The sequence below is a fragment of the Eptatretus burgeri genome, chromosome 6 (genome assembly GCF_056783735.1).
Source record: "Eptatretus burgeri isolate ZD-2024b chromosome 6, Ebu_testis_v1, whole genome shotgun sequence".
Taxonomy (NCBI): domain Eukaryota; kingdom Metazoa; phylum Chordata; class Myxini; order Myxiniformes; family Myxinidae; genus Eptatretus; species Eptatretus burgeri.
In genome coordinates this window covers 115,152,884-115,180,599 of record NC_140966.1, presented here as the reverse complement: position 1 = coordinate 115,180,599, position 27,716 = coordinate 115,152,884, and the positions used below count along the sequence as shown (strand labels likewise).

General features: G+C 44.4%; 1 protein-coding gene across 4 annotated transcripts; it reads right to left on the bottom strand.

The window, feature by feature from the left end:
* Positions 1 to 3,993: 3,993 nt before the first annotated feature.
* On the bottom strand, positions 3,994 to 22,860 carry LOC147025671 (uncharacterized). 4 transcript variants are annotated; one of them, XM_085886900.1, is made up of 6 exons: positions 22,527 to 22,860; positions 21,592 to 21,637; positions 5,003 to 7,990; positions 4,751 to 4,909; positions 4,455 to 4,512; positions 3,994 to 4,159 (listed from the first exon to the last, which is right to left on the bottom strand). In XM_085886900.1, the coding sequence occupies exon 3, from the start codon at positions 7,789 to 7,791 to the stop codon at positions 6,826 to 6,828; it is 966 nt and encodes a 321-aa protein (XP_085743026.1). In that variant the 5' UTR covers positions 7,792 to 7,990; positions 21,592 to 21,637; positions 22,527 to 22,860; the 3' UTR covers positions 3,994 to 4,159; positions 4,455 to 4,512; positions 4,751 to 4,909; positions 5,003 to 6,825. The 4 variants fall into 4 exon arrangements, with proteins under 4 accessions (XP_085743026.1, XP_085743029.1, XP_085743025.1 ...); XM_085886903.1 differs by having other exon boundaries at positions 4,751 to 5,225; positions 5,318 to 7,990; XM_085886899.1 differs by having other exon boundaries at positions 4,751 to 7,990.
* Positions 22,861 to 27,716: the final 4,856 nt, after the last annotated feature.

Genomic DNA, 27,716 nt, shown 5'->3' with positions numbered 1-27,716 from the left:
CCTGAGGCCGAGACCGGGTCGGGCCTACCCGTCTGGTGATGAGACGCGGAGCGGCGATGGTGCCTCAACTCCGCGGGCCTCGCGGGCAGTGTCTGGTAGGGGGTGGGAAAGGGGCCCCCTTGGTCGCACTATCTCAGCGCGGGGGGAAACAGGAGGGGGGTTGCTGATGCTCGGGGTATAGAGGATTCCTACTCTGCCTCGAGTCCCGCGACGAGCGTCTCCACCTCGGCCAGGTCGCGCCGTCGGCCTCCCTGGTGTGCAGCTCCCTGCACGACGCGAGCACCCCCTCGTCTGCCCTCGCCGCCTCTCCACAGCTCCGTCCCCTCCGCTCCGACTCCAACGCACACGACGACGACCAACTCCTTCTTGCTTCTTCTTCCCAACTCCACCGCCCGCGAAGTCTTAACTCCTTGTTACTCTCGACGAACGCGGTCGCTTATATCAGCCCCGTGGCTTCGCTCTCTCATCTTTGACCCCCTCCCTTCGACCTTTCACCTCGCTCCCCATTGGCCCGAGAAAAAGTGGGCGTGAATGCTTTTTGATCCATAAATTTGCATATATCGATCGCCCTCCAACGCCCTGGGGGCGGTGCCAAATCGCCCCTCGCTCACCGATTGGACGGAACAAAAGTGGGCGTGTGTCGTTTTTGATCCGTTTTTGAAGTGGAAAATCCGTGGTTTTGTACACGCTGTTCGGCGCGCGCCCTGCACGAGTCCAACACCGGTACCCACAAGCGGCGCAAGAACGGTGGCGATGCGACGGTTGCGAGGTGTGACGTGAAGCGGCGCCGCGGTGGGTGGTTGATGTTGTGGTTGTGGTGGTAATCATGGCGGTTGGTCCAAAATAAAGATAGCAAAAGAAAAACGGCTATCCTGAAGAGTCGCAGCACGCATAAATGACATGTATTCCCACTAGACAATGGGTTTGGGCCTAACTACACATGTACTTACCGAGATATCTCACCTAAGGGACCTGAATGGTGGTTTGCGAATTTGGTAACCACAACAATATATTTCTAATACATAAATGACAGCAAGAAGGCTTCAAGAAAATTATCATTTCTGTGTCCAAGCATACTTTCAAGAAAAGGGTATTCGGTATTTTAATAAATATGTTCTACAACATAAGAATGAGGTATTTTCAATAAAAGATTGGCATTATGCTGATGTTGATAAACCGACAACTTTAGATTTAATTAGAATGTTAAATAATGAAAAAATTATAAAGTTAAGAAAAGGTAAGGCTCTTTTAGAAATTCAAAAGAAATTTTATTGGTTTCCTGTTGTAAAAAAAATTATTTTGGATGCAGGAATAACAAGAAATCCTGATGAATATATGTATGATATTCTATGGGGTGTAAGCGATTCAAGGATAATAAGGGATGAGGAAGGAGTTGAAGAAGAGAGGGAAGAGGAGGAAAAGGAGAAGAGAGAGAAGGAGCAGAGGGAGAAGAAAGAGGAGGAAAAGGAGAAGAGAGAGAAGGAGGAGAGGGAGAAAAAAGAGAAGGAGGAAAAAGAGAAGAGAGAAGGAGGAGAGGGAGAAGAGAGAGAAGGAGAGGGAGGAGAGAGAGAAGGAGAGGAAAGAAAGAGCGAGACAAAATAAATATCAAAATATGGAAACCAGTGAGATTAAAAAAAGATTGGTGGTATTACAGAAAATAACTCAACCCACCAAGGAGGAAAACAAAGAATTGACAAGTCTATTTGCAATACTTTCGACAAGAATATTGACATCGACAAGATATTCATTTTAATTCAAGTTTTTCATTTTTTTTTTTCTTAAATAAATGGAGGAGAGAGTGAAGGCATTTCTAAGGATTCTTTATGTTTTAAAAATGAAGATTCAAATGTGCATGTTGGAAACTAAAAAGGTTTTTGCACTCTGCAGGAATTTTTCACATAAATAAATGAGTTATTGTCTCAAATGTAAAAAGAAAACTAATACTAAAAATATTTCATATATTAAAAGTAAAAATAACAGGGTTATACAAAAAGGTATATGTTCGGTATGTGGTTCAAAAAAAAATCAATTTATCTCCAAACACAAACGAGGAGGAGATATACAAAAGTTTTTTATCAGGAAGTAAATTTACAACTACTGGAATACCAGGGGAATTACATCTTCCAGGGTATTCTTTCTGTGGTCCAGGCACAAACTTGGATAAAAGATTAGATGAGGCAGACAATCCTAAATCATGGAGTAAACCCATCAATAGAGTTGATGAAGTGTGCATGAGACACGATATTGATTATGGGAACACCACAACGTTGGAAGAAAAGCATGAAGCCGATAGAGAAATGTTGTATAATTTGTCTCTGATACAAAATCCAACCTTGAGAGAAAAAGTTGATCGGTTCATTGTGAAGAAGATGATCAGTGCTAAATTGAAACTTGGACTTGGAAATTAAAAAAACTTATTGGCTCTAATGATGTCATTAAGACTGAAGAGCAATTAGCTGATGAATTACATAAACCAATATTCACAAAGTTTCAGAGAAGGAAAGTTTATTCCAAGGAAGTAAATTATATCTGGTCTGCTGATTTGATTGAACTCAATAATGATAAGGGGTACAAGTATGCTTTAACCGTTATTGATTTGAGGAGTAGATACGCATGGGTTGTGCCATTAAAAAACAAAACAGGTAATACTCTTATGTTAGCCTTTCAACAGATATTTAATAAAAGTAAGAGAAAACCTAAAAAATTGTGGACTGATGAGGGTAGAGAGTTTTATAACAAGACATTTATTAATTTTCTAAAAAATAACAGTATTACATTATACAGTACCTTTAATGAAGGGAAGGCAGTTGTTGTTGAACGTTTTAATCGTACCTTAAAAGAGAGACTATATAAAAAATTCACACAACTCGGTTCACAACAATGGTCATCTTTTATTCAGGATATTGTGGATAAGTATAATGACACGGTTCACACGTCAACAAATATGAAACCATCAGAAACATTTACAAAATTAAAATATGAAAAAGAGATTAATGTCAGAAAACCTAAGTTCAAAGTTGGTGATATCGTAAGAATATATAGGTGGAAATCTCATGTTGAAAAGGGTTATATTAAACGATGGATGAACGAACTTTTTAAAATTGTTGATGTAATAGATACGGTTCCTTGGACTTATAAGATATATGATTTGGAAGGGGAAGAGATTTTAGGTTCATTTTATTCACAGGAATTACAAAAGACAAAGATAAATTGAAATTTTTGACTCCGCCCCTTTTTGACTCCGCCCACACAAAACCCACCCACATAAACCCCACCCCACACAAGCTCCACACAAACCCCACCCCACACAAACCCCACCACACACAAACCCCCCCACAAGCTCCACACACACAAACCCCCACACAAGCTCCACCCATATTCATCATATTCACATAATTAGTGATTAGTTAATTAGTTCCCCACACACAACATGTTTATTTAATTAAAAAATTATCCACCCATCCACACAAGCTCCACTCATCCACCCATCCACCCATCCATTTATCCACACAAACCTCATCCACAGAAGCCTCATCCACATTCACCCCTCCCACATAAGCCCCACCGAAGTCCAGCCCACATAAACCCTGCCCACATAAACCCTGCACACATAAACCCCTCCCACACAAGCTCCACCCACATAAACCCTGCCCACACAAACCCCACCGAAGCTCACCCACATAAACCCCACCGAAGCCCCGCCCACACAAGCCCCACCCACATAAACGCCCTCCCACCGAAGCCCACCCACATAAACCCCACCGAAGCCCCACCCACATAAACGCCCTCCCATAAGCCCCGCCCACACAAGCCCCGCCCACACAAGCCCCACCCCCTCATCCCCCCTGTGCGCCCCCACCTTTGACCCACCACCTCCCTCATCCCACCCTCACCCTTCCCCACACACACATGGGGAGGGGAGGGGTGGGATGAGGGGGTGATGGGTCGTTGGGGGAGCGCACCTACCCCCCCCCACCCCCTCCCTCCCTCTCCTTCATGTCTTGATCCTTTTTTTGAAATTCAAAATCAAGTATTTGTAAACAAAACAAATATAATTAATCAAAATTGAAAATATTAAATATTCATTTGCGAGAATGTATAATCTTTCCCAGCAATCTTCTTCAGATGTCTTGTGATTTCGAAACCCAGACACCATATTCTGTTTTGAAACAAAAAGTGGATAATAATTAGGTTTTATAAAGATAATTACATGGTCATATGAGTAAGCCTGGTGTTGGTTCTAAGTTCAATCCTCGTTGACCACTGAATTAACACACCAGGAGGCCGACTCAGCCTGTCATCCTTCCAAGGCCAATAAAATGAATTCCAGTGTACTGGTAAAACCGCGTCCAAACTAATGATGCAGCCAACATAAGGCGACATTCCAAAGAGAGAGTGATATTAATAAAAGAATAAATAAACAAATAACTAAATAATAATTCAGAAACATTTACCTCCAGAAAATCATGTGTTGTACCAGATTGCTTCAACAGCTGATGTTGTGTGATCGAGCTGAAAAAAAAAAAAAATTAGTCAAGGGTATAGATGGAAAGAGAGACAGAGAGAGGTAGGTAGAAAGACAGACAGAGAGAGGGATACAAAGAGACAGACAGGGAGAGATAGAGAAAGACACACACACACACACACACACACACACACACACACACACACACACACACACACACACACACACACACACACACACACACACACACACACACACACACACACACACACACACACGCCTCACCATTGGTTTGATTCATTCGAGATCAGAGGCCGTGATAAGACTTCGTACCAGTCATTATAAATGTTTTTCAATTCTCTTCTAAAATCATTGACCTCTTCAATAAGAGCATTCATTTGATGCACCTCATCGTGATATGTAAACTCCACTTCTTCCAAGGCCCTGCCAGGAAAAAATATATATTTTCGCATTATCACGATTTAATTTATAATCAATTGCTTCATTGTTCAACGAGGAAACCATACACAAACTTACCAACTTTGTAGTGAGCTGTTATCTTCATCGGAAGAGAGTCCATGTCTCAGTTTTTTTTTTACCATTGGTACAAGATGGTAAAAAGATCAGAGGCCGTGATAAGACGTCGTGTCAGTCATTAAAAATGTTTTTCAATTCTCTTCTAAGATGATTGACCTCTTCAATAAGAGCATTAATTTCATGCACCTCGTCGTGATATGTAAACTGCTCTTCTTCCAAGGACCTGCCAAGAAAAAAAAATATATCAGAATTATCACGATTTAATTTATAATCAATTGCTTCATCGTTCAAAGAGGAACCAATACACAGGCTTACCAACTTTGTGTTGAGCTGTTTTGTTCACGGAAGAAAGATCGCTCATGTCTCAGTTGTAAAAATGAAAATCCCGTCTGGCAGAAACTTTGTCTGGCGAATCACTTATAAGGCAACGATGAGGAGATTGCTTAATCATTGGGTGTGGCCACAGGAAATGACGCTTCGGGCGAGACAGCTTGGAAAATAACTGGGCGATATATTCTCAAATTGTATGAATCATTTTTAAAACATACTTAAAATACCCTAAAATGGTTTTGATTAAACATGTTTAAAAGCCTGTTCGTGTTCTGAGATAAAATAGAAACACGAGGCCTTGTCTCACAGAATAGTTCCTATTTTTTCACAGCATGACTGTCTAAAAACACTTCCTCATTTTCACAGCACGACCGTGTCAAAAAAAACACTTCCTCATTTTCATGGCACGAACTGAAAACATTTGAAACAAAACTTTTTTTATGGCGTGGTTTATGCACAAAAATGATTTGCAACTCGGGCGGTGGCCAGATGAGATCTTAAGAGAAGTTTATCATTTCGTAATGGCACAAAAGGGGTATCTTAAAAAATATAAAGATTCAAATGTTTTGTTTTTCAATATTTTAGATGGGGATTATTGTGCAAAGAAAATTAAACTATTGAAGGAATTTGAGAATGAACAAATCTTTATAGGTTCAATGAGTGAGCTAAACAATATGCATCGGTTATTTGATAAAGAGTGTCCCGAGGCTTTGACGTTTCAGATATTTCTTTCGAATCACCTTTAACAAATCTTTATCTTATTACATGGGTTATTTGAAAAAAAAAAGTGTCCCCAGGTTAAAAGGGGAGACAAATAAATATACCTTGGGGTAAAAAGGGGGTTTATTTTTAGGGAAAAAAATATGAATCGCTGAAAATCCCCCATTCATTTACATGGGGAAAAGTGTGCCAGAACCAGTATATTCACCCTTCTGAGGCCATATCTCACGTAATTGACATGACCGGCAGCAAAGTAGTATGGCAGCATCTTCCTGAATGTCGCCAGGTGTAGGAGCCAATCACCCTCACGCTCAGCCCTGATGTACGCCATAATCAGCAGGACTGGCTTAACAAGGACATCAACCCATAACCTCACGGTCTTGCTCTGGTTTGCTCTCTCCTCCAAGGTCTTCATTAGACTATCAGAAGAATCAAAATGACCGACATCTAGACCACGGATAATCTCCTTGGCAAGCATCCGTAGAGCGCGTACGTTCTGCGGGAACTTTTTTTCCACTTAGCATCTTAGGTACACCTCCGAAGACATCTGCCAAGATATCTGATAGTCCACTTTCAGCCATCAGTGAACCTATTGCTCCCACAAAGCTCATCAGTGCATGCATCCCTCCAAGTCTTCGGTACATCTCCGAGAATTTCTCTTGGTGCGCCCAAAGCACTTGCACAGCAACTCTACAGAGCTGCTGATCGCACGTCAGCACTGTGAACTTCTGACCAGTCTCAAGCGCAAGTTCCTGTGCCCGAACCATGGCTGTTTACATTGTGTCTGGATCAGAGGGCTTCATGTCAATAAGTGGCTGGTACACTGCCTTTGTCTTTGGTTGTTCTGCATGGCCTTGTTGTCTAGTCAGTTTGGTGTTGTAGCCATGGAATTCTGGGATGTCCTTATGCATCACAACATTCTGCAAGAACCCAAAGACTGTTTCCAATGCCCTCTTTTTCGCCAGTGCTTGATGAGCCAGAGATCGCAGGGATAGCACAGCCTTGCAAGCTCCCTCAGGTGGCATATTCGGATTCTTGGGCCCATGGTACCGGTGTATGTTGATTTCGTTAGGAATTTCTTCTGACATGTCTTCCCTGCTGATTCTCTTGATTTTATCAGTGGTATGCGGCTCATCTGCAGCCTCAGACTGTGTGAGAAGGACAGCCAAATAATGGGTAGATTGCTTTCCATTCTGTGATGCTACGTCAGCATCAAAATTGTTGACAATGACTTGGACTAGACCATTTTCAGAACTTGAGATACCAGTCAGTTTGGCATCTGAAACAGCTGCTCGTGCTGCCGACCTTTTGAAATGTCGGAGTTCAGTATAAGAACATGTGATACCATACGCATGCATGCTATTCACTAGCTTTTTCGATTCACCCATTTTCACTGCGAGATCTACCTGTAAACTTGTAGGGTGACCTTTGCCAACACTTGTGACTATAGACCCAATGAGCAATGCAGGCAGAGTGCTGTCTAGTTTAGGGGAGAGTTTGCCTAATAACAGCAGCAAAAAATTGCTGACAGACTCTTTGACAAGGTCTTTACTAACAGTAATGTAATAATAATCTCTGTCAATGTGCATGTCTTTGACTTCATTTCTGAGAAGCTTACTAGCTTTTGTAGCAACCATTTCCGTTTCATCATGAAGAGGAAAGAGAGGAGAAAGAGGAAGAGGAAGAAGTAGAAGACGAAGCAGAGGATGATGTGAAAGGCGGAGGTAAGATAAATGCATCACTGGGATCCTGATCTGACTCGTGTGTACGGTGGTGAGGATAAAGCCCTCTTAAGTTCACGTCTCCGCCATTGAGGACGGCGAGGAGCCGGCGAGTCTGTGGAATGCCATGGCATACCTCCGGCTGAATTCCAACCCGGTCTGTCCTGTGGAGGACATCAATGTTGATGAGAGCGAGGCGCTCGGAGAAAGTCTGGAACTGCAAAACACCGTAGCAGACAAACACAGTCATCGCTCGCAAACATTATCCCAACAAACGGGGTACACGGAACGCACAGGCATGCAATATGGGCGGATGAATCGTCCTTCACCTGACTTCCAACGGATGGTAGGGTATACCTTGGAAACGGGTGAAGGACGCCCATGACGCTGACGACCTTCTTGCAGCAGTAACGCATGCAATCTAGGCTCTGTAATGATTTGGGAACAATCCCATGTGAATATTTACACCTCATTACTACAGCACACGGCGGAGTAACTGCTGACGATGAGAAGCCATCATTGGTGAGCAATTACATCCTGTGCGACAAACTTGGTCTCCCCATGACGATCATACTCCAATAGAGTGCTGTAAATATTAAATCCTGGTGAGAACATGATCAGAGTGAATGAAGTGAAACATCTTGCCTGCTCAAGGACCACAATTAAACATATTGTTGTGGTTGACGAAATTCGCAAACCACCATTCAGGTCCCGTAGGTGAGATATCTCTGTAAGTATTTGTGTAGTTAGCCCAAACCCGTTGTTTAGAGGGAATAAATGTCATTCATTCGGGCTGCGACCCTTTTAGATAGCCGTTTTTCTTTTACTATCTTTATTTTGGACCAACCGCCATTACTATCACCACAACCACCACCAACCGCATCTCGACAACCACAGCCACCTTCTCCAGAACCGCCTTCACAACATCCACCTTCTCCACAACCGCTTTCACCCACCAACCACCAACCGTAACGCCGCTTCACAACAACAGCAACGCCAACAGCCACGACCTTTACCGTCACAACTCGCTCTCGCAACCATCGCATCACCGCCATTCCCGCGCCGCTTGTGGGCACCGATACTGGACTCGTACAGGGGCGCACCGAGCAGCGGGTGCAAAAACACCAGCCTTTCCGAGAAATCGGATCAAGAATGATTCACGCCCACTTCTGTTCCGTCCTATCAGCGAGCGTGGGGCGATTTGGCCCCGCCTCCAGGCGCGTCGGAGTATAATCGCTATATGCAGATTCGCGGATCAAGAATGATTCGCGCCCACTTTTCCTCTGTCCAATGGGGAGCGTGGCTCCGCACCCGAGCCGTTCCTGATCCAAAAATCTGCATATGATTTCTCCTGTCGCACTATAAAGCGCCGAGCGCGGAGCGAATCAGAGCAGTAGGAAGGAGTTGAGAAGTGAAGAAGAGTTGGAGAGTTGTGGCGGCGGCGAAATCAGTCGAGGGAAGAGTTGGAGAGTTGTGGCGGTGGCGAAATCGGTCGAGAGAGTGTCTGTCGGGGTCCGGAGAGTCTGGAGAAGCCAAGGAGTTTTGTGGAGGTCTGCGCTCGTGTCAGAGTCGGGGAGCTGCGGAGAGGGGAGGCCGGGAACGCGGTCGAGGTCGCGGTGGAGTCGCTCGTCGCGGGACCCAGGCCAGCCAGATATCCTCTTTCCCCCGAGCATCAACAACCCCCCCCCTATTTCCCCCCCCCCCCGCGCTGAGATAGTGTGAGAAGGAGGCCCCGTTCCCACCCCATTCCAGGCAGTGCCAGCGAGGCCCGCGGAGTCGGGGCGCCGCCGCCATTTTGCGGCTCATCACCAGACGGGTAGGCTCGACGCGGTCTCGGCCCCAGGCCCGTCTGCCCCCTTGTCATTGAGGGTGGCCCCTTTTTCTTTTGCTTTGAGTATATGTGTTGTCGGCGCCGTCTGTGAAGTAAAACTGTGTAAGTGTTGCCGTGTGCTCGCGAGTCGGTAGTAGATCTGCATTGTGTTTCTTTTGTTGCAATTGCTTTTGGTGCGTAATCGTTGTTTCTTCTTTTGTTACATTTGCTTTTGGTGCATAATTGTGGTAATTGTATATGTGTGCTTTCCGTTTGCCGCGGAATAAATGTGCTTTATGTTGAACTGTTTCTCCCGTTTCGCTTCGTCTTTTCTCTAATTGAATCTCCATCTTACTTCATGTAAAGGGTTGGTCATGGGCTAAATACGCCCGATAATTAATCGGAACCGTTGAGGTTGACGATAACACCGCTCGATCATCCCGATAGTACGGAACGGGTCGCTTAAAGTGGCCTGTGTCCGAAGTCGACCTGCGGCGAGGTGCGATCGCCCGGTCTACCCTCCGTGTGGGTACTTAGGTAGGTCGAATTTGGCGAACAACCCTATCCCACGCGGGGGGCCGATTGGCACGATCGTGGTGAGGCCGAAAGGCCCACCCGTGACTAGTTCCCGGCGTTAGTCCGAGAGGGTCACGACTGGATTGTCCGTCCGGTGGGCGACGTGCCGCGATTCGAGTTACGTGGCCGCCAGCACGCCGGCGGGCGCGAATCCGCAACAATATTATTATTATTATCATTATTATTATTGAACCATTCTGTGCTCAATTTGCGAGAACAAGCCGGGGAGTAGATTTCTTCCATCGACGTCCCTCAAGGAATGCAGGGAGTGAGTGCGTCGTTCGAGGAACTACCTGGGATTTACCTGCCTCATCGGTTTTGTGTGCGACACCATTTACTTACTACGTACTCGTTTGTGCGCAGTGACACTGACGGAGTCGAACAGTCCCCAAGTCCAGGTGATGTTGCCACAGGTATCGAAAAAGGGTCACAAAGACCCCGATACACCCAAACGGGCCCCTCGGTCTCACAAGGCCCTTTTACAACATGCAACAAATCCCAACCAAGAACACATGTGAGAGGTCAGATGTCAGGACATGGCGGACACCGACTCGCGTCGCTCGCCGTTCATGTGACACGGAGCGGTTCATTAACTTACATGATATGTATTGTCCGATCTGTGGTGCCTGCATGCGGATGGCATGGCGGCCTCGACCTTCAAACGCCGAGCGGAGCGCGTGCGCTGTAACCGGAAGTACAGCCCCGCAAACACGTGGATGACGCGAGGCTCCACAGCACAAACCAGCAAACCGATTTCGATTAAACTTGGCGAACAGGTGCCATATGAGCTGGGAATGTGCGCGTTTGAGTTTTGTTTGCTTAGCAACCACCCGTTGCTATGCAGCGGCCGTAAAACCGCACGTTCACTATTTTCAATACTTGTCCTACAGTTTTGAATGTGGAGAAACGAGACTTCGGAATTAAACACTTCGAGATATTGAGAAAATTTTACTCAAGCCGATTTTTGATTTAGGTTTTATTTTTCAAATGGTCGTCCTTTAAAAATCAGGTGTATATTTAACGTCATTTAAGGTGTGTATGGAGTGTTTGTAAGGAACTACACCGTCGTTCCACCTTAGATCTCTCCTCGATCCAAACGTTATTGACAAAAGTGAACAGGATCCAAAATAAATGGAATCACTGGCATTTCTGTCTTTGTGGATTTCTAATAATATGGTATAAATCAAGTTATGTGGAATTTGAAAAACATCTTTAAAAAAAATTTATACACGCCCCGTTATGTTATCGTCCGCTACACCGCCAGGTTCATCAAAAACAACCGACCTGGAAGTCTTCTCGCGCTACCCATGGTCTGGTTCGTATTTCCCTGAACATCTGTTGTTCTGTTTAAGGTTATTTTTTCTTTCTCTCTCTCTCACTTCACGTTACGTTTTGTTTCATGTTCTTCTGACGTCCACTCTGTTTGCCGTCATCTGAAGTAATGTCAACAAAAATAATGACACATTTTATTTTTTACTTAATTCGTCCCGAATTTACTCGAGCCAATTTTTGATTTAGGTTTTATTTTTCAAATGGTAGTCCTTCAAAAATAGGGTGTCTATTTACCGTCATTTTTCATGAGGAGTGCCAGTTGGCAAAATACGCAATAGGAAAAATCTTGCCAGGCAGAGGAACAATTGTATGTGAACCAATACGTCTTGGCAATGAATCTTCGTCGGTGGATCGGTCAGAATGAAAAGCATCGTATCCAGCGCTTCGATCCTAGCAGATCCCTCGTCGCCTACCAGCTTGTTTTATCATTATTCATTCAACTGAATTTAGAATGGGATTAAAATTAACGAAATTCAAATCAAATCGAAGACCAAATTGGTACGGTCCTGCATTGGAGTAATCAACCCGAACAATAAAAAGTAAAGATGAATTCATCAGGAGGAACCTGGATAGGATTCACATTTCAGCTGCTGCTCCTCTACCCTCAAACCCACATCTGTGAGCCATATTTTAAAAAAAACATAAAATAAAAAGAACCCACATCAAAAAACTTAAATAATTCTGGCTGCCAGACCATGCGTCCGATCAAGTTGAAATTTAAAACATGTATTCCCCATCACTATTGGATGATAATTGTGAAGTTTCACATCAATTGATTAAGCAGTTCCAGAGAAAACATTCTTTAATAATTTTCTTTAATCCAATATGGCTGCCACACCATGTGACCTATCAATTATTCCTTTACAAACTTGTACAGTGTACACCCAAGGCTTGGGGAACATTTGTGTGAAGTTTCCCTTCAATCTGTAGCTGCTCTGGAGAAGGATTTTTGAAGATTTTTTTTGAATATATATACACAATGTCAAGGCTCATATAAGAGCTAACACAAAGAACATATAACAAGTGGAGCAGGAGACAAGAGGGATGGGAGAGGGAAGCACAAAACTCTGGGGAATGGACACATGAGGAGATATGTGGAAGGGAGCGGGATGGGGCGAGGTACATGGGGTAAACAAGGTTTGGGGTGGATTTACAGGGGTAGAAAAGATCATGGTTTTGGATGGGGGAAGATAAGAGGTGGTGGTGAACAGCTGTTTTGAAGATCAGGAGGGAAGAGTGACATTGAAGAGTTTCTGGGAGTTTGTTCCAAAGGCAGGAAAAAAAGAGGAATGAAAGAATGAAGCTGAGTAGTGATTCTTGATTTTGGTATTTTTACCAGAAGGGGGTTGCTGTCGGACCTTGAGCACTCTGCGGGAATATGGGGGGGGGGACAGAGCGGGGGGGGGCAAGGTTGGAGAGGAGACGGTAGAAGAAACAAAGACCACCAACTTGCCTGCAGTGAGAGAGTGAGAGACCCAAAGTCTCAGCCTCTTCGTGGGAGATACCAATGATCCTAAATACCTTGGGTTTCACTGCGTGGAGCCAAGAAAGGTGAGAGGTGGGAGCACCAGCCTCGAGTGGACAGCCGTACTCCATCAGACTGCAGATGAAAGCTTTGTATGTGGTCAAGAGCTCAGGGGTGCTAAGGAAGGACTTTACATGATGGAGGATGCCCAATCAGCAACTGGCTTTGAAGGGCAGCTTGGAAATGTGGCTTTCCCTGGAAAGATCATGTCAGATAGTGAGGCCCAAAAGTTTGAATGAAAGGACTTCTTCAAGAGGATTGTTGAGCAAGTATATGGGGGAGTGGGGGGGTTCCAGACAGTCCTTTCAGAGAGACATAGTGAGAGTGTGAGATTTGTCAAGATTGAAAGACATGTTCCATGTGTTGGACCAGTTTGTGATTTTATCCAGACCTGCAGCGAGCGAAGAAGCTGCTGCTTGCTGGTCTGAGGGATAACAGATGGTACAGATGTTTTAGGGTAGATCCAATATGGCTGCCAAACCATGTGACCTACGACATCATATATGTGAATCTTTTGTTCCTCGTGGATATGCGGTCATACTTGTAAAGTTTCGCCTCGATCTGTTCAGCCACTTCAGAGAAGAAGCTTTTTGAAGGTTTTTAAATTTATAAAAAAAACAATACGGCTGCCAAATCACGTGACCGATGATGTCATCAAACTTTTTTCTGTGGAGCATTTTATCCCTCGCTGACCCTCAATTTTCATTCTGATTGGATGTCGTGTTCTACAGATACAATTATGCTGTCATAACGAAGGCACCTGTGATGTCATCAAAAAAACCCACAATTATTCCCCATGAGGAGTCCTTGCCATGTTCCAAGTTTAATTTTTTCCCTTGGTGCGGTTTCAGAGACACAGAGGTCCAAAGTTTTCCCGTTTTACCAACATTGATGCCACACCACGTGACCTATGACGTCACACTTATCAGTAAAACATTCTACATGAGTATTATCACCGATGGTGAAAATTTCATCTCAATCCGATAAGTGTTTGCGGAGAAAAACATGAAAGTTCTGTAACGGACAAACAAACAGACAGACAGACAGACAGACGGACAAAACACAATACCTTCTTCTTCAGCGAGGATAATTAAGTTGTTCCTTGATCATGAACTGTAAACATAAACTGACGACCGAGTGAACCACTTGCTCAACTCCGCTTTCCGCTTCGTGCCCGCGGTAACAGAGGACCAGGAGATGGGTTTCTTCCAAGGACAGTCATTCTTTCTCTGTGCAGAGCCGTACAAAACAACAGTGCAAGAGCCTCTCCACCCCAGTTAGCTAAACGAGCACCACAACGGCGCAGCACATGCCAAGAGGGAGAGGAACCACAATGGTAACTCTTCCACCCCCTCTCCGCACCAAAAAACAACAGAAGTCACTCAAAGAAAATCTGCACATTCAAACAAACCGCAAATCAGCAGCATTTGTTTATCGATACTCGAAGAGTGCCGTCTGTCTGTCTGTGTGTATGTCACCATTTTTTCTCAGAGATGGCTGAACGGATCTTTGTCAAACTTTCAGAGGTTCATCAGTGAGTGTCGTGGAGTGTTTTAGGGGAAAATAAATAAATAAATAAATTACAAATCTCCTGGGAGTGTTCCTTGATATCCATAAGGCCGATGATTCAGTTTGGAAAGATGGCCTCCAATCTCGGATAATCAACCTTGGGATTAATGGAAGAATGTTTGAGTGGATTAGGGACTTTTTATCTGATCGATCTTTTCACTTGAGGGTCGGTCAGAACCTCTTCTCCATTTTTCATTCAGATAAGGGCATTCCCCAGGGTAGCAACCTCAACCCAACTCCCTTTCATACTATGATGATTCATGACGTGGCTTCCCATTCCAAGCTCCACAGCAAGATATTTCTGTTCACTGATGACATTGCCATGTGGATCCGTTTGAAGAGTTTCACCCGTTCGGGTAAAAAAAACAAGCTCAAATGAGCTAAGATCCTAGTCTTCTTCATGATGACGTCATAAAAACGAATATGACGTCATTGTGATGTATCAGGTTTGCGATAAATTATCTTTTCTAATGCCCGGCTTGATTCCCGCAAACAAAATTCAAACAGCTTGCCGAGTTTCGGAGATAATGGTATAGGCGATTTCCATTAGCAGTGATATTATGACGTCAACGTTTTTTCTAGGAAGAATTTCCAAAATCGGAGATGGGTACTGCCTGCGCGTGGGCTTTCTGCATATACTGTACATGGCAAGTTTCATGAAGATCCGATGAAAACTCTGGGTTGTGAAACAAAAAATGTCAAAAAATTGGAATGACGTCATAAATATTTATATGACGTCATGGTGATGTTTCATATCTGACTCATCCAGGATTGTAACCCAAGGCAAAGAAACTGATGTTCTCCATCGTGCATGGTACATTAAATATTCCACCAATGTATAGAGGAGCTTGTATATATACAAACGTATGATGAGACACCACAATACAAACAATACATGAATTATAATGACAATGACACACAATGGACAAACACACATGGTTTATGAAACTCCAACCCTGGTTCCTCACTTCATGAGCCAACAGTTCATCTGGGAACATCAAAACCAACCTCAAATATTCTTCATTCATGAAATCCCATAATTATAAACAATCCCACTTTTATTTTCTCATATTTTCTCACTTTTTACCCCTCTCCCCATATCTCTTACACTCCCCCCCCCCACCCACACTATTAAGCCCTCCCCACTTATCTCTTACCCCCCCCCCCACACTGATCCACCCATATTTTTTACCTTCCTCACCATATATATTACCACCACCCCACCCCATGTTCACACTACATATTAGCCCCTCCCCATATCTCTTATCCCCCATCCCCCTGCCCACACTATCTATAATACCCTTTTCTGTATATACTGTATATTATGCATATATGTGAATACACATTCCCTCCCCCTTGAAATATCTCCAAACTCCCCTCCCCCCCCACCCACCCCATGGTACCTATCCCCCCCCCCACCACCCCACCCCTCAAATGTTAATATAAAGGATATAATGGGTTTATCTTCACTGTTTTAAAAAAAGAGAGAAATACTATTAAGATAAATAAGAGAACAGAGCATGCTTCGCCTTGAACTGTGTCGTTTGGGGTTTGATTCCCAACCCGACTATAAACTGTCTGATTGGCGTTTCCTCGGATGGATGTTAAGCCAAGTGTCCCATCTGCCATCATTTGTTTGCACACGTTAAATATCCCGTGATATATATATATATATATATATATATATATATATATATATATATATATATATATATATATATATATATATATATATATATATATATATATATATACATATACATATACATATACAGCTCTGGAAAAAAATAAGAGACCACTCCAAAAAAAATTTAAATCAGCATCTCTACATGTCTGGCAGCCATTCCATTCCAGTGTCTGTTGAATTCCAACACAGGTACACCTCATTATACTTAGTGAGGTACTGATTAGGTGATCACCTGAACCGAATCTTATTTAACAAGGAAAAGTATGAACACCACTGCTGTGGTCATCACTATCCTCTTGCAATAGGACCAGCTGGATGGCAAAAACAGTGCTAGTAGAACCTCAAAAGTAATTGGAATCAAAAAAATAACTATTGACCATGCCAAAAGAGTTGAAAGGAAAAGTTTTGAGTGAGGAAAAAAAGGAGGGTTCAATTCTGGCTTTACTGGCAGAGGGATACAGTGAGCGTCACGTTGCTTCCATCCTTAAAATTTCAAAGATGGCGATTCATAAGAACAAGGTCAAGCAGCAGACATTGGGGACAACAAAGCTACAGACTCGCAGAGGGCGAAAAGGACTTTCCACTGACCGGGATGACCACCAACTCATTCGAATGTCACTCAACAACCGTAGGATGACATCAAGTGGCGAACAAAAAGAATGGCAAACGGCAGCTGGGGTGAAGTGTACGGCGAGGACAGTTCGAAACAGGCTCCGAGGGGCAGGGCTGAAGTCGTGCAAAGCTTGAAAAAAGCCCTTCATCAGTGAGAAGCAAAGAAGAGCCAGGCTGAGGTTTGCAAAAGACCATAAGGATTGGACCGTAGAGGACTGGAGTAAGGTCATCTTCTCTGATGAGTCAAATTTTCATCTTTGCCCAACACCTGGTCGTCTAATCGTAAGACGGAGACCTGGAGAGGCCTACAAGCCACAGTGTCTCGCACCCACTGTGAAATTTGGTGGAGGATCGGTGATGATCTGGAGGTGCTTCAGCAAGGCTGGAATCGGGCAGATTTGTCTTTGTGAAGGACTCATGAGTCAAGCCACGTACAAGGTTGTCCTGGAAGAACACTTGCTTCCTTCTGCTCTGACAATGTTCCCCAACTCTGAGGATTGGTTTTTTTCGAGCAGGACAATGCTGCATGTCACACAGCCAGGTCAATCAAGGTGTGGATGGAGGACCATCAGATCAAGACCCTGTCATGGCCAGCCCAATCTCCAGACCTGAACCCCATTGAAAACCTCTGGAATGTGATCAAGAGGAAGATGGATGGTCACAAGCCATTCAACAAAGCCGAGCTGTTTGAATTTTTGCGCCAGGAGTGGCATAAAGTCACCCAACAGCAACGTGAAAGACTGGTGGAGAGCATGCCAAGACGCATGAAAGCTGTGATTGAAAATCAGGGTTATTCCACAAAATATTGATTTCTGAACTCTTCCTAAGTTAAAACATTAGTATTGTGTTGTTTAAAAATGAATATGAACTTGTTTTGTTTGTATTATTTGAGGTCTGAAAACACTGAATCTTTGTTGTTATTTTGACCAGTTGTCATTTTCTGCAAATAAATCCTATAAAATCTAAATGACAATATGTTTATTCGGAATTTGGGAGAAATGGTGTCAGTAGTTTATAGAATAAAACAAAAATGTTCATTTTACTCAAACACAAACCTATAAATAGAAAAACTGATGATTTTGCAGTGGTCTCTTAATTTTTTCCAGAGATATATATATATGTTGTGTTGTTCGTCTTTCGGCTGCTCCCGTTCGGGGTCGCCACAGCGGATCATCCGTTATGATCCGCATACTGATTTGGCACAGGTTTTACGCCGGATGCCCTTCCTGACGCAACCCTGGTCGCCTCTTACGACACAGGGATCAGGATTTGGGTTTCGCCATGATTCCGGGCTGCTCTACACCCTGCCCAGTGCAGAGCCCTCGTCCTCAAGCGATCCTCCAACCCAAGCCTCCGAGTAGCCGGATTACAGGCGCACGCCACTACGCCCGATATATATATATATATATATATATATATATATATATATATATATATATATATATATATATATATATATATATATATATATATATATATATATATATATATATATATATATATATATATATATATATATATATATATATATATATATATATATATATATATATATATATATATATATATATATATATATATATATATACAGTATATATATATATATATATACACACATTCATATTAAACGAGTTATCATCCACAAACTCAACACCTTGAACAAAGTACAAATTCATGTTCAAATCACCTTGGGGACACCTGTTCAATCGGTTTGTGAAACCCTTGGGTGAAAAAGAGAAAACCCTTCACCAGTTGAACACAAAAAGGGAGGAATTATTTGTGGTGGTTGAAGACGAGAACGGAGAGGATAACGAGAACATATTCTGGTTTGAATATCGATGATTATATGAAAGCGACGTTTGCTAAAAATCGGTGAAAATTGAATTTTAAATTACAGGTAATGATGTCACTGTATGTACACAGCACAGAAGGTAACTCACCTTGAAGTCCGCCTCCGAGGATCAACAATGAAGGTGAAAAATACCAGAAAGTAATTAGAATAATTATCAATGTCTCAGAAGTGCAGATTTAAAGGTGTTCCTTGAACGTGGACCATGACCGATGAGAGGGGAGAGGGTCACTGCGCAGGGGTCCGTCGAGGGGCCCAGGCCCGAGCTCCTCTTTTTTTCAAATCCCACTCTTGCTTTTAATATTAAAGCAAAACCCTCGTCCTCACTTCTTCATCGTTGCGTGATACACTCCATGCATTGCAGCATGTGCCGCCAGCTACTCCCAGGTGATACTTCTAGTGTGGGGTAGTGGGTGGGTGAGGCAAGTCACTGCATGATATGAACATTGCGGTGACCCTGTGATGATGGTGTTGTTTTGATTCGAACTGCGTGCTGCTTGTAAAATGCCGTCTAACTTGAAACTGTTGTTGTCTGTACCAGAGAAAAAGAGAGTTATATGTGGAAAACAGGAAAGATAGTAAATCTACATCTACTCCAGGTGCTATATGTACCTGATAATCGACATCTGTAAAAGTGGTGCCAGTCAGTTAACACATGCCAGCCAGAAAACCAGGAGGGTGTCAGAAAAGAAACTGTTTGATTTCGACGAAGGTCTCCAAAATACCCCCATCGTGTGTTGGATTGTCTGCACCTTACCGGTCACCGTTGCACAAGCAGAACGCTCATCCAGAACACTGGCAAGAGCAGAAAAAACATGTGTTGCGATCTGTGCCAACATCGACTGCCGAGTTTGGGAACATGCAGTGGAGGCGCATCCAGCGAGGAATTTGGGTTTTAATGCCGGTATTGAACTGCTTACTCGCGCAAAGTACCTTTGGGCTCAAGCGTTCGTCTCAGGACGTGTCGGGGCGGGTGTTCGTCTCCGGACGTGTTTATAGTATGACCGGTCGAAAATGGATTTCAGACATTATTTTGTTTCCCTTTTCACTGTTATTCTCTGCAGAATCATTTTGATGAGACACTATGCATCGTAATTAACGCTTCACCGCACGTTGACCATCCCTGCCTCTCACTGTGTGTGTCTCCTCTCTCTCTCTCTCTCTCTCTCTCTCTCTCTCTCTCTCTCTCTCTCTCTCTCTCTCTCTCTCTCTCTCTCTCTCTCTCTCTCTCTCTCTCTCTCTCTCTCTCTCTCTCTCTCTCTCTCTCTCTCTCTCTCTCTCTCTCTCTCTCTCTCTCTCTCTCTCTCTGAAGTGATTGGTGGTATTTGCTCATCTAATCATAAAAATATCATTGAGTGTTTTATTTGTATACGAGTAAATACAACCCGTTGCTTCGCTGACAGGAATAGAGAGAGAGAGAGAGAGAGAGAAAAAAAAAGAGAGAAAAAAAGAAAGAGAGAGAGAGGTTTGGGGCCGCTCGGTTTCATGGTTTTAGAGTTATGGAGGAGATGGGCGGACGGACACTGACATTTATTATTAGAGATGTACTGTTCATACATAAACAATGATTTAAATAATTTGAGGAATAATTAATATATTGTTACAGTTGCTGGGCCATTCCATTTTCACAGTACAAATCCAGCAATTCATGTCAAATGACCGCAGAGATCAGGTGAGTCCACAGCTCCAAGTTGGATCACATCCTTTTAGCTCTGCTCCTGTTTCCAATGGAACCATGGAGCCACCCAAGCCCTGCACCGATAGGCGGCCACTTGACTGATGTAATCAGGCTCAGCAACCTTGGTCTCTGGCATCTGCTTGCGAGCTTCCAATTTCGAGCAGCCTCCCGGCGTTGTGTCAGACAGGTTCTACCCCAGATTCCTGACTGTCCTCACCTTTTATAACCTTGCCCACGAATGTCTCTGCTGAAAATTGATACCCCTCCAATCCCTCTAACCATTGGTCCATGGCCCGGTTGACGGGTGGGGTGAACCACTTCTATGACCCTTCATCTGATTACGTACCTCAGGTGGGGTGGAGTTGCAGCTACAGGCCACTCCTACTCCCACTCTCTACCCTGATCCGTTTCTCGGAACAACTCACGAAGGGTTGGGCCGTTTTAGTGAGAGCAGAGATGGACCTCAGAATCTCACAATAATAAATACCTCTGTTGGGTTATCAAGACTATTTCAGTCCATGATAGTTCCTTGTCGTTTTGAGTCAAAGACAAAACACATCACACTTTAGGGGATGGGTGATTGTACGAATCCCGCACTCTCTTCAGGTAAACAGAGGAGTGAAACACACTGTACTTTAACAGGAAGTGAACCACTGTGGTTGAATTACATCCTCGTGGATCAAGAGTGTAATCATAAATACCTTGGGTATCATTGTCAAGTGTGAAATTACAAATACCTTCCACCAGTCCATCCATAGGGACCATACTCTGTGCAGAGCGTTGGTGCTGCTGAAGCAGTCTCCTTGGCTATTGGGAGCAATCCTGGACGGGTTGCCACTCCAACACAGTATACCAGAATGCTGGTACTCATTTTGCCGACCTCGGAAGGATGACAGGTCGAGTTAACCCAACTGGTATTGATTCAACAGGTGAGCGGGATTTGAACCCAGGACCCTAGGATCCAAAGCCCACCACTCCAGCCATGAAAACGTACCTCTCCCCCTGAAACCGAGCTGTTAGCCATAGACTTCACTCTTGTATGAGCCTCGACAATGTGTACAAATAAATAAATAAATAAAAAACAACTCGCAGTTCCAGTGTTCCAATACAGCTGTGAAATACTGAACAGGCCCCAATCAGAAATCAATGAGTCAGACATCAAAACAAGAAAACTCCTCACCATTCACAAAATGTTCTCCAAAAACCAGTGAATCCTGAGAATGTACCTGCCGAGACAAGATGGAGTGAGCGGCCCGATGGAACTCAACCAGGTGTACAGAGAATGACGAGTGTAGGACGAGTTGTGCATGCTCAACAGACTATGGGATTCAATTTCTAAACAAACATGAACACAACAAACCTGAAAAAGTATCCCTTACTCACCTTGTAAGGAATTTCCAAAACCAGGTGTGAATAGAAGATACCGCACAGGTACATGAAACGGAAACAAATACAGCCACAACGATTACAAAAAAAAGACAAAATAAATATCAACAAATATACAGCAACAACTTGGAGAACGACAAAAGAGCAGGGAAATACAACAACGAATTGGACCGACAAACTGTGCTATTGGTGTTTCCTCCGTTGGTTGTTCCACCAGGTGTTGTCCCTCGGATGGATGTTAAGCCGGGTGTCCCATGTGCTATCATAAGTTGGTGCACGTTTAATAAATATTCCACGAGATTATATATATATATACATATATATATATATATATATATATATATATATATATATATATATATATATATATATATATATATATATATATATATATATATATATATATATATATATATATATATACATACACACACACAGAAGATTAAGCGAATTGTCACGCACAAACTCCACGCCCTGAACAAAGCACAAATTTCTGGCAAAACGAGAACAGTTCAAAAAAACATCAGGCCTGTTCAGCCTGTTTGTGAAAGCCTTGGGCCAAAAAGAAGAAACAAACCTTCATCAGTCGAACCCAAGAAGGGAGGAATTCATTGGGGACAGAGAGGAGAACGAGGACCCGTTGTGGTTCAAACATCGATGATGATATAAAATGGGTGTTTTATAAAATCGGTGAATTACAGGTAAATCACATCACCAAATGTAACTCACCTTCAACTCCGATCAACTCCGATCAAGGTGAACACGACCATGAAGTCAATAAAATAATGATCGAACGTGGACCCAGTGGAACGTGGACCCAGTGGAACGTGGACTCAGTGGAACGTGGACCCAATGGAACGTGGACCCAATGGAACGTGGACCCAATGGAACGTGGACCCAACGACTCACTCGCTGGACCCGAATCCGTGAGCGCGGGAACTCAGGAGCAGCCATGAAGTGTCGCGCGCTTCAAACCTCCTCTGGGGAGTCGTGGACCACCAGCACCGTGTGACCACGCCAACAAAGAGGGCGGGGCCTGACGTCATTGCTGGAACTTTGTGAAACCCACATGAGTGATCCGCGTCCGTCAAACACCCACCTCGTGTCCTCAACCCCGTCCTCGTCGCCCCTTAAATAACAACATGTGCATTCCCCCCCACCCCCCCGAGAAAAAATCCTCGTCTCTCCGCATCCCCCCTCCCCCGACGTTGTTTCGAACTTACAGGTGTGTTGCTGTGTTGTCAATGTTACCTGCGAGCCACGACACTGAAGGTGAACGCAGGTTGTGTTTTCAACCCTGTTTGTCTGTGTCAATGTGTTTGTCTGTGAGGAGGATTTCTCAAAAGGTGATGGACGGACTCGGACAAAATTGGTGAACGTGTTGGGAACATGACAAGGACAAGGCGATTCGATTTGGGTTCAGGTCCGAATTCAGTGGGGACAAAACGTAAATTATTCACACAGGTGGAGATACGTAAACTACACGCTCTACCGAGTTATGTACAGCCTAGTGGAGGTACGTATACTACACGCTCTACCGAGTTATGTACACCCTAGTGGAGATACGTAAACTACACGCTCTACCGAGTTATGTACAGCCTAGTGGAGGTACGTATACTACACGCTCTACCGAGTTATGTACACCCTAGTGGAGATACGTAAACTACACGCTCCACCGAGTTATGTGCAGCCTAGTGGAGGTACGTAAACTACACACTCTACCAAGTTATGTACAGCCTAGTGGAGGTACGTAAACTACACGCTCTACCGAGTTATGTACAGCCTAGTGGAGGTACGTATACTACACGCTCTACCGAGTTATGCACACCCTAGTGGAGGTACGTAAACTACACGCTCTACGGAGTTATGTACAGCCTAGTGGAGGTACGTATACTACACGCTCTACCGAGTCATGTACAGCCTCGTGGAGGAACGTAAACTACACGCTCTACCGAGTTATGTACACCCTAGTGGAGGTACGTATACTACACGCTCTACCGAGATATGTACAGCCTAGGGGAGGTACGTATACTACACGCTCTACCGAGTTATGTACAGCCTGGTGGAGGTACGTATACTACACGCTCTACCGAGTTATGTACACCCTAGTGGAGGTACGTAAACTTCACACTCTACCGAGTTATGTACAGCCTCGTGGAGGTACGTAAACTACACGCTCTACCGAGTTCTGTACAGCCTGGTGGAGGTACGTATACTACACGCTCTACCGAGTTATGTACAGCCTCGTGGAGGTACGTAAACTACACGCTCTACCGAGTTATGTACAGCCTAGTAGAGGTACCTATACTCCACGCTCTACTGAGTTATGTACAGCCTAGTGGAGGTACGTAAACTACACGCTCTACCGAGTTATGTACACCCCAGTGGAGATACGTAAACTACACGATCTACCGAGTTATGTACACCCTAGTGGAGATACCTAAACTACACGCTCTACCGAGTTATGTACACCCTAGTGGAGGTACGTAAACTACACGCTCTACCGAGTTATGTGCAGCCTAGTGGAGATACGTATACTACACGCTCTACTGAGTTCTGTACAGCCTGGTGGAGGTACGTATACGACACACTCTACCGAGTTATGTACAGCCTCGTGGAGGTACGTAAACTACACGCTCGACCGAGTTATGTACAGCCTAGTGGAGGTACGTAAACTACACGCTCTACCGAGTTATGTACACCCTAGTGGAGGTACGTAAACTACACGCTCTACCGAGTTATGTACAGCCTAGTGGAGGTACGTAAACTACACGCTCTACCGAGTTATGTACAGCCTAGTGGAGGTACGTAAACTACACGCTCTACCGAGTTATGTACAGCCTAGTGGAGGTACGTATACTACATGCTCTACCGAGTTATGTACACCCTAGTGGAGGTACGTAAACTACACGCTCTACCGATTTATGTACACCCTGGTGGAGGTACGTAAACTACACGCTCTACCGAGTTATGTACACCTCGTGGAGGTAGGTAAACTACACGCTCTACCGAGTTATGCACAGCCTAGTGGAGGTACGTGTACTACACACTCTACTGAGTTATGTACACCCTAGTGGAGGTACGTATACGACACACTCCACTGAGTTATGTACAGCCTCGTGGAGGTACGTATACTACACGCTCTACCGAGTTATGTACACCCTAGTGGAGGCACGTAAACTACACACTCTACCGAGTTATGTACAGCCTCGTGGAGGTACGTAAACTACACGCTCTACCGAGTTATTTACAGCCTAGTTGAGGTACGTAAACTACAGGCTCTACCGAGTTATGTACAGCCTAGTGGAGGTACGTAAACTACACGCTCTACCGAGTTATGTACAGCCTGGTGGAGGTACGTAAACTACACGCTCTACCGAGTTATGTACAGCCTGGTGGAGGTATGTAAACTACACGCTCTACCGAGTTATGTACACCCTGGTGGAGGTACGTAAACTACACGCTCTACCGAGTTATGTACACCCTGGTGGAGGTACGTAAACTACACGCTCTACCGAGTTATGTACACCCTCGTGGAGGTAGGTAAACTACACGCTCTACCAAGTTATGTACAGCCTAGTGGAGGTACGTATACTACACACTCTACTGAGTTATGTACACCCTAGTGGAGGTACGTATACTACACACTCCACTGAGTTATGTACAGCCTGGTGGAGGTACGTGTACTACACGCTCTACCGAGTTATGTACACCCTAGTGGAGGTACGTAAACTTCACACTCTACCGAGTTATGTACAGCCTCGTGGAGGTACGTAAACTACACGCTCTACCGAGTTATGTACAGCCTAGTGGAGGTACGTAAACTACACGCTCTACCGAGTTATGTACAGCCTGGTGGAGGTACGTAAACTACACGCTCTACCGAGTTATGTACACCCTAGTGGAGGTACGTAAACTACACGCTCTACCGAGTTATGTACAGCCTGGTGGAGGTACGTATACTACACGCTCTACCGAGTTATGTACACCCTGGTGGAGGTACGTAAACTACACACTCTACCGAGTTATGTACAGCCTAGTGGAGGTACGTAAACTACACGCTCTACCGAGTTATGTACAGCCTAGTGGAGGTACGTATACTACACACTACACTGAGTTATGTACAGCCTGGTGGAGGTACGTATGCTACACGCACTACCGAGTTATGTACAGCCTCGTGGAGGTACGTAAACTACACGCTCTACCGAGTTATGTACAGCCTAGTGGAGGTACGTAAACTACACCCTCTACCGAGTTATGTACACCCTAGTGGAGGTACGTATACTACACACTCCACTGAGTTATGTACAGCCTGGTGGAGGTACGTATACTACACGCTCTACCGAGTTATGTACACCCTAGTGGAGGTACGTAAACTTCACACTCTACCGAGTTATGTACAGCCTAGTGGAGGTACGTAAACTACAGGCTCTACCGAGTTATGTACAGCCTAGTGGAGGTACGTAAACTACACGCTCTACCGAGTTATGTACAGCCTGGTGGAGGTACGTAAACTACACGCTCTACCGAGTTATGTACACCCTAGTGGAGGTACGTAAACTACACGCTCTACCGAGTTATGTACAGCCTGGTGGAGGTACGTATACTACACGCTCTACCGAGTTATGTACACCCTGGTGGAGGTACGTAAACTACACACTCTACCGAGTTATGTACAGCCTAGTGGAGGTACGTAAACTACACGCTCTACCGAGTTATGTACAGCCTAGTGGAGGTACGTATACTACACACTACACTGAGTTATGTACAGCCTGGTGGAGGTACGTATGCTACACGCTCTACCGAGTTATGTACAGCCTCGTGGAGGTACGTAAACTACACGCTCTACCGAGTTATGTACAGCCTAGTGGAGGTACGTAAACTACACACTCTACCGAGTTATGTACACCCTAGTGGAGGTGCGTAAACCACACGCTCTACCGAGTTATATACAGCCTCGTGGAGGTACGTAAACTACACGCTCTACCGAGTTATGTACAGCCTAGTGGAGGTACGTAAACTACAGGCTCTACCGAGTTATGTACAGCCTAGTGGAGGTACATAAACTACAGGCTCTACCGAGTTATGTACAGCCTAGTGGAGGTACGTAAACTACACGCTCTACCGAGTTATGTACAGCCTGGTGGAGGTACGTAAACTACACGCTCTACCGAGTTATGTACACCGTAGTGGAGGTACGTAAACTACACGCTCTACCGAGTTATGTACAGCCTGGTGGAGGTACGTAAACTACACGCTCTACCGAGTTATGTACACCCTAGTGGAGGTACGTAAACTACACGCTCTACAGATTTATGTACACCCTGGTGGAGGTACGTAAACTACACGCTCTACCGAGTTATGTACACCTCGTGGAGGTAGGTAAACTACACGCTCTACCGAGTTATGTACAGCCTAGTGGAGGTACGTATACTACACACTCCACTGAGTTATGTACAGCCTCGTGGAGGTACGAATACTACACGCTCTACCGAGTTATGTACACCCTAGTGGAGGCACGTAAACTACACACTCTACCGAGTTATGTACAGCCTAGTGGAGGTACGTATACTACAAACTCCACTGAGTTATGTACAGCCTCGTGGAGGTACATATACTACAGGCTCTACCGAGTTATGTACACCCTAGTGGAGGTACGTAAACCACACACTCTACCGAGTTATGTACAGCCTAGTGGAGGTACGTAAACTACACGCTCTACCGAGTTATGTACAGCCTAGTGGAGGTACGTATACTACACACTACACTGAGTTATGTACAGCCTGGTGGAGGTACGTATGTTACACGCACTACCGAGTTATGTACAGCCTGGTGGAGGTACGTATACTACACCCTCTACCGAGTTATGTATAGCCTGGTGGAGGTACGTATACTACACGCTCTACCGAGTTATGTACA

What these genes read in the sequence shown, in the direction of transcription:
- LOC147025671 (XM_085886899.1), bottom strand. Translation starts at nt 7,791, where the DNA reads ATGCATTTATCTTACCTCCGCCTTTCACATCATCCTCTGCTTCGTCTT.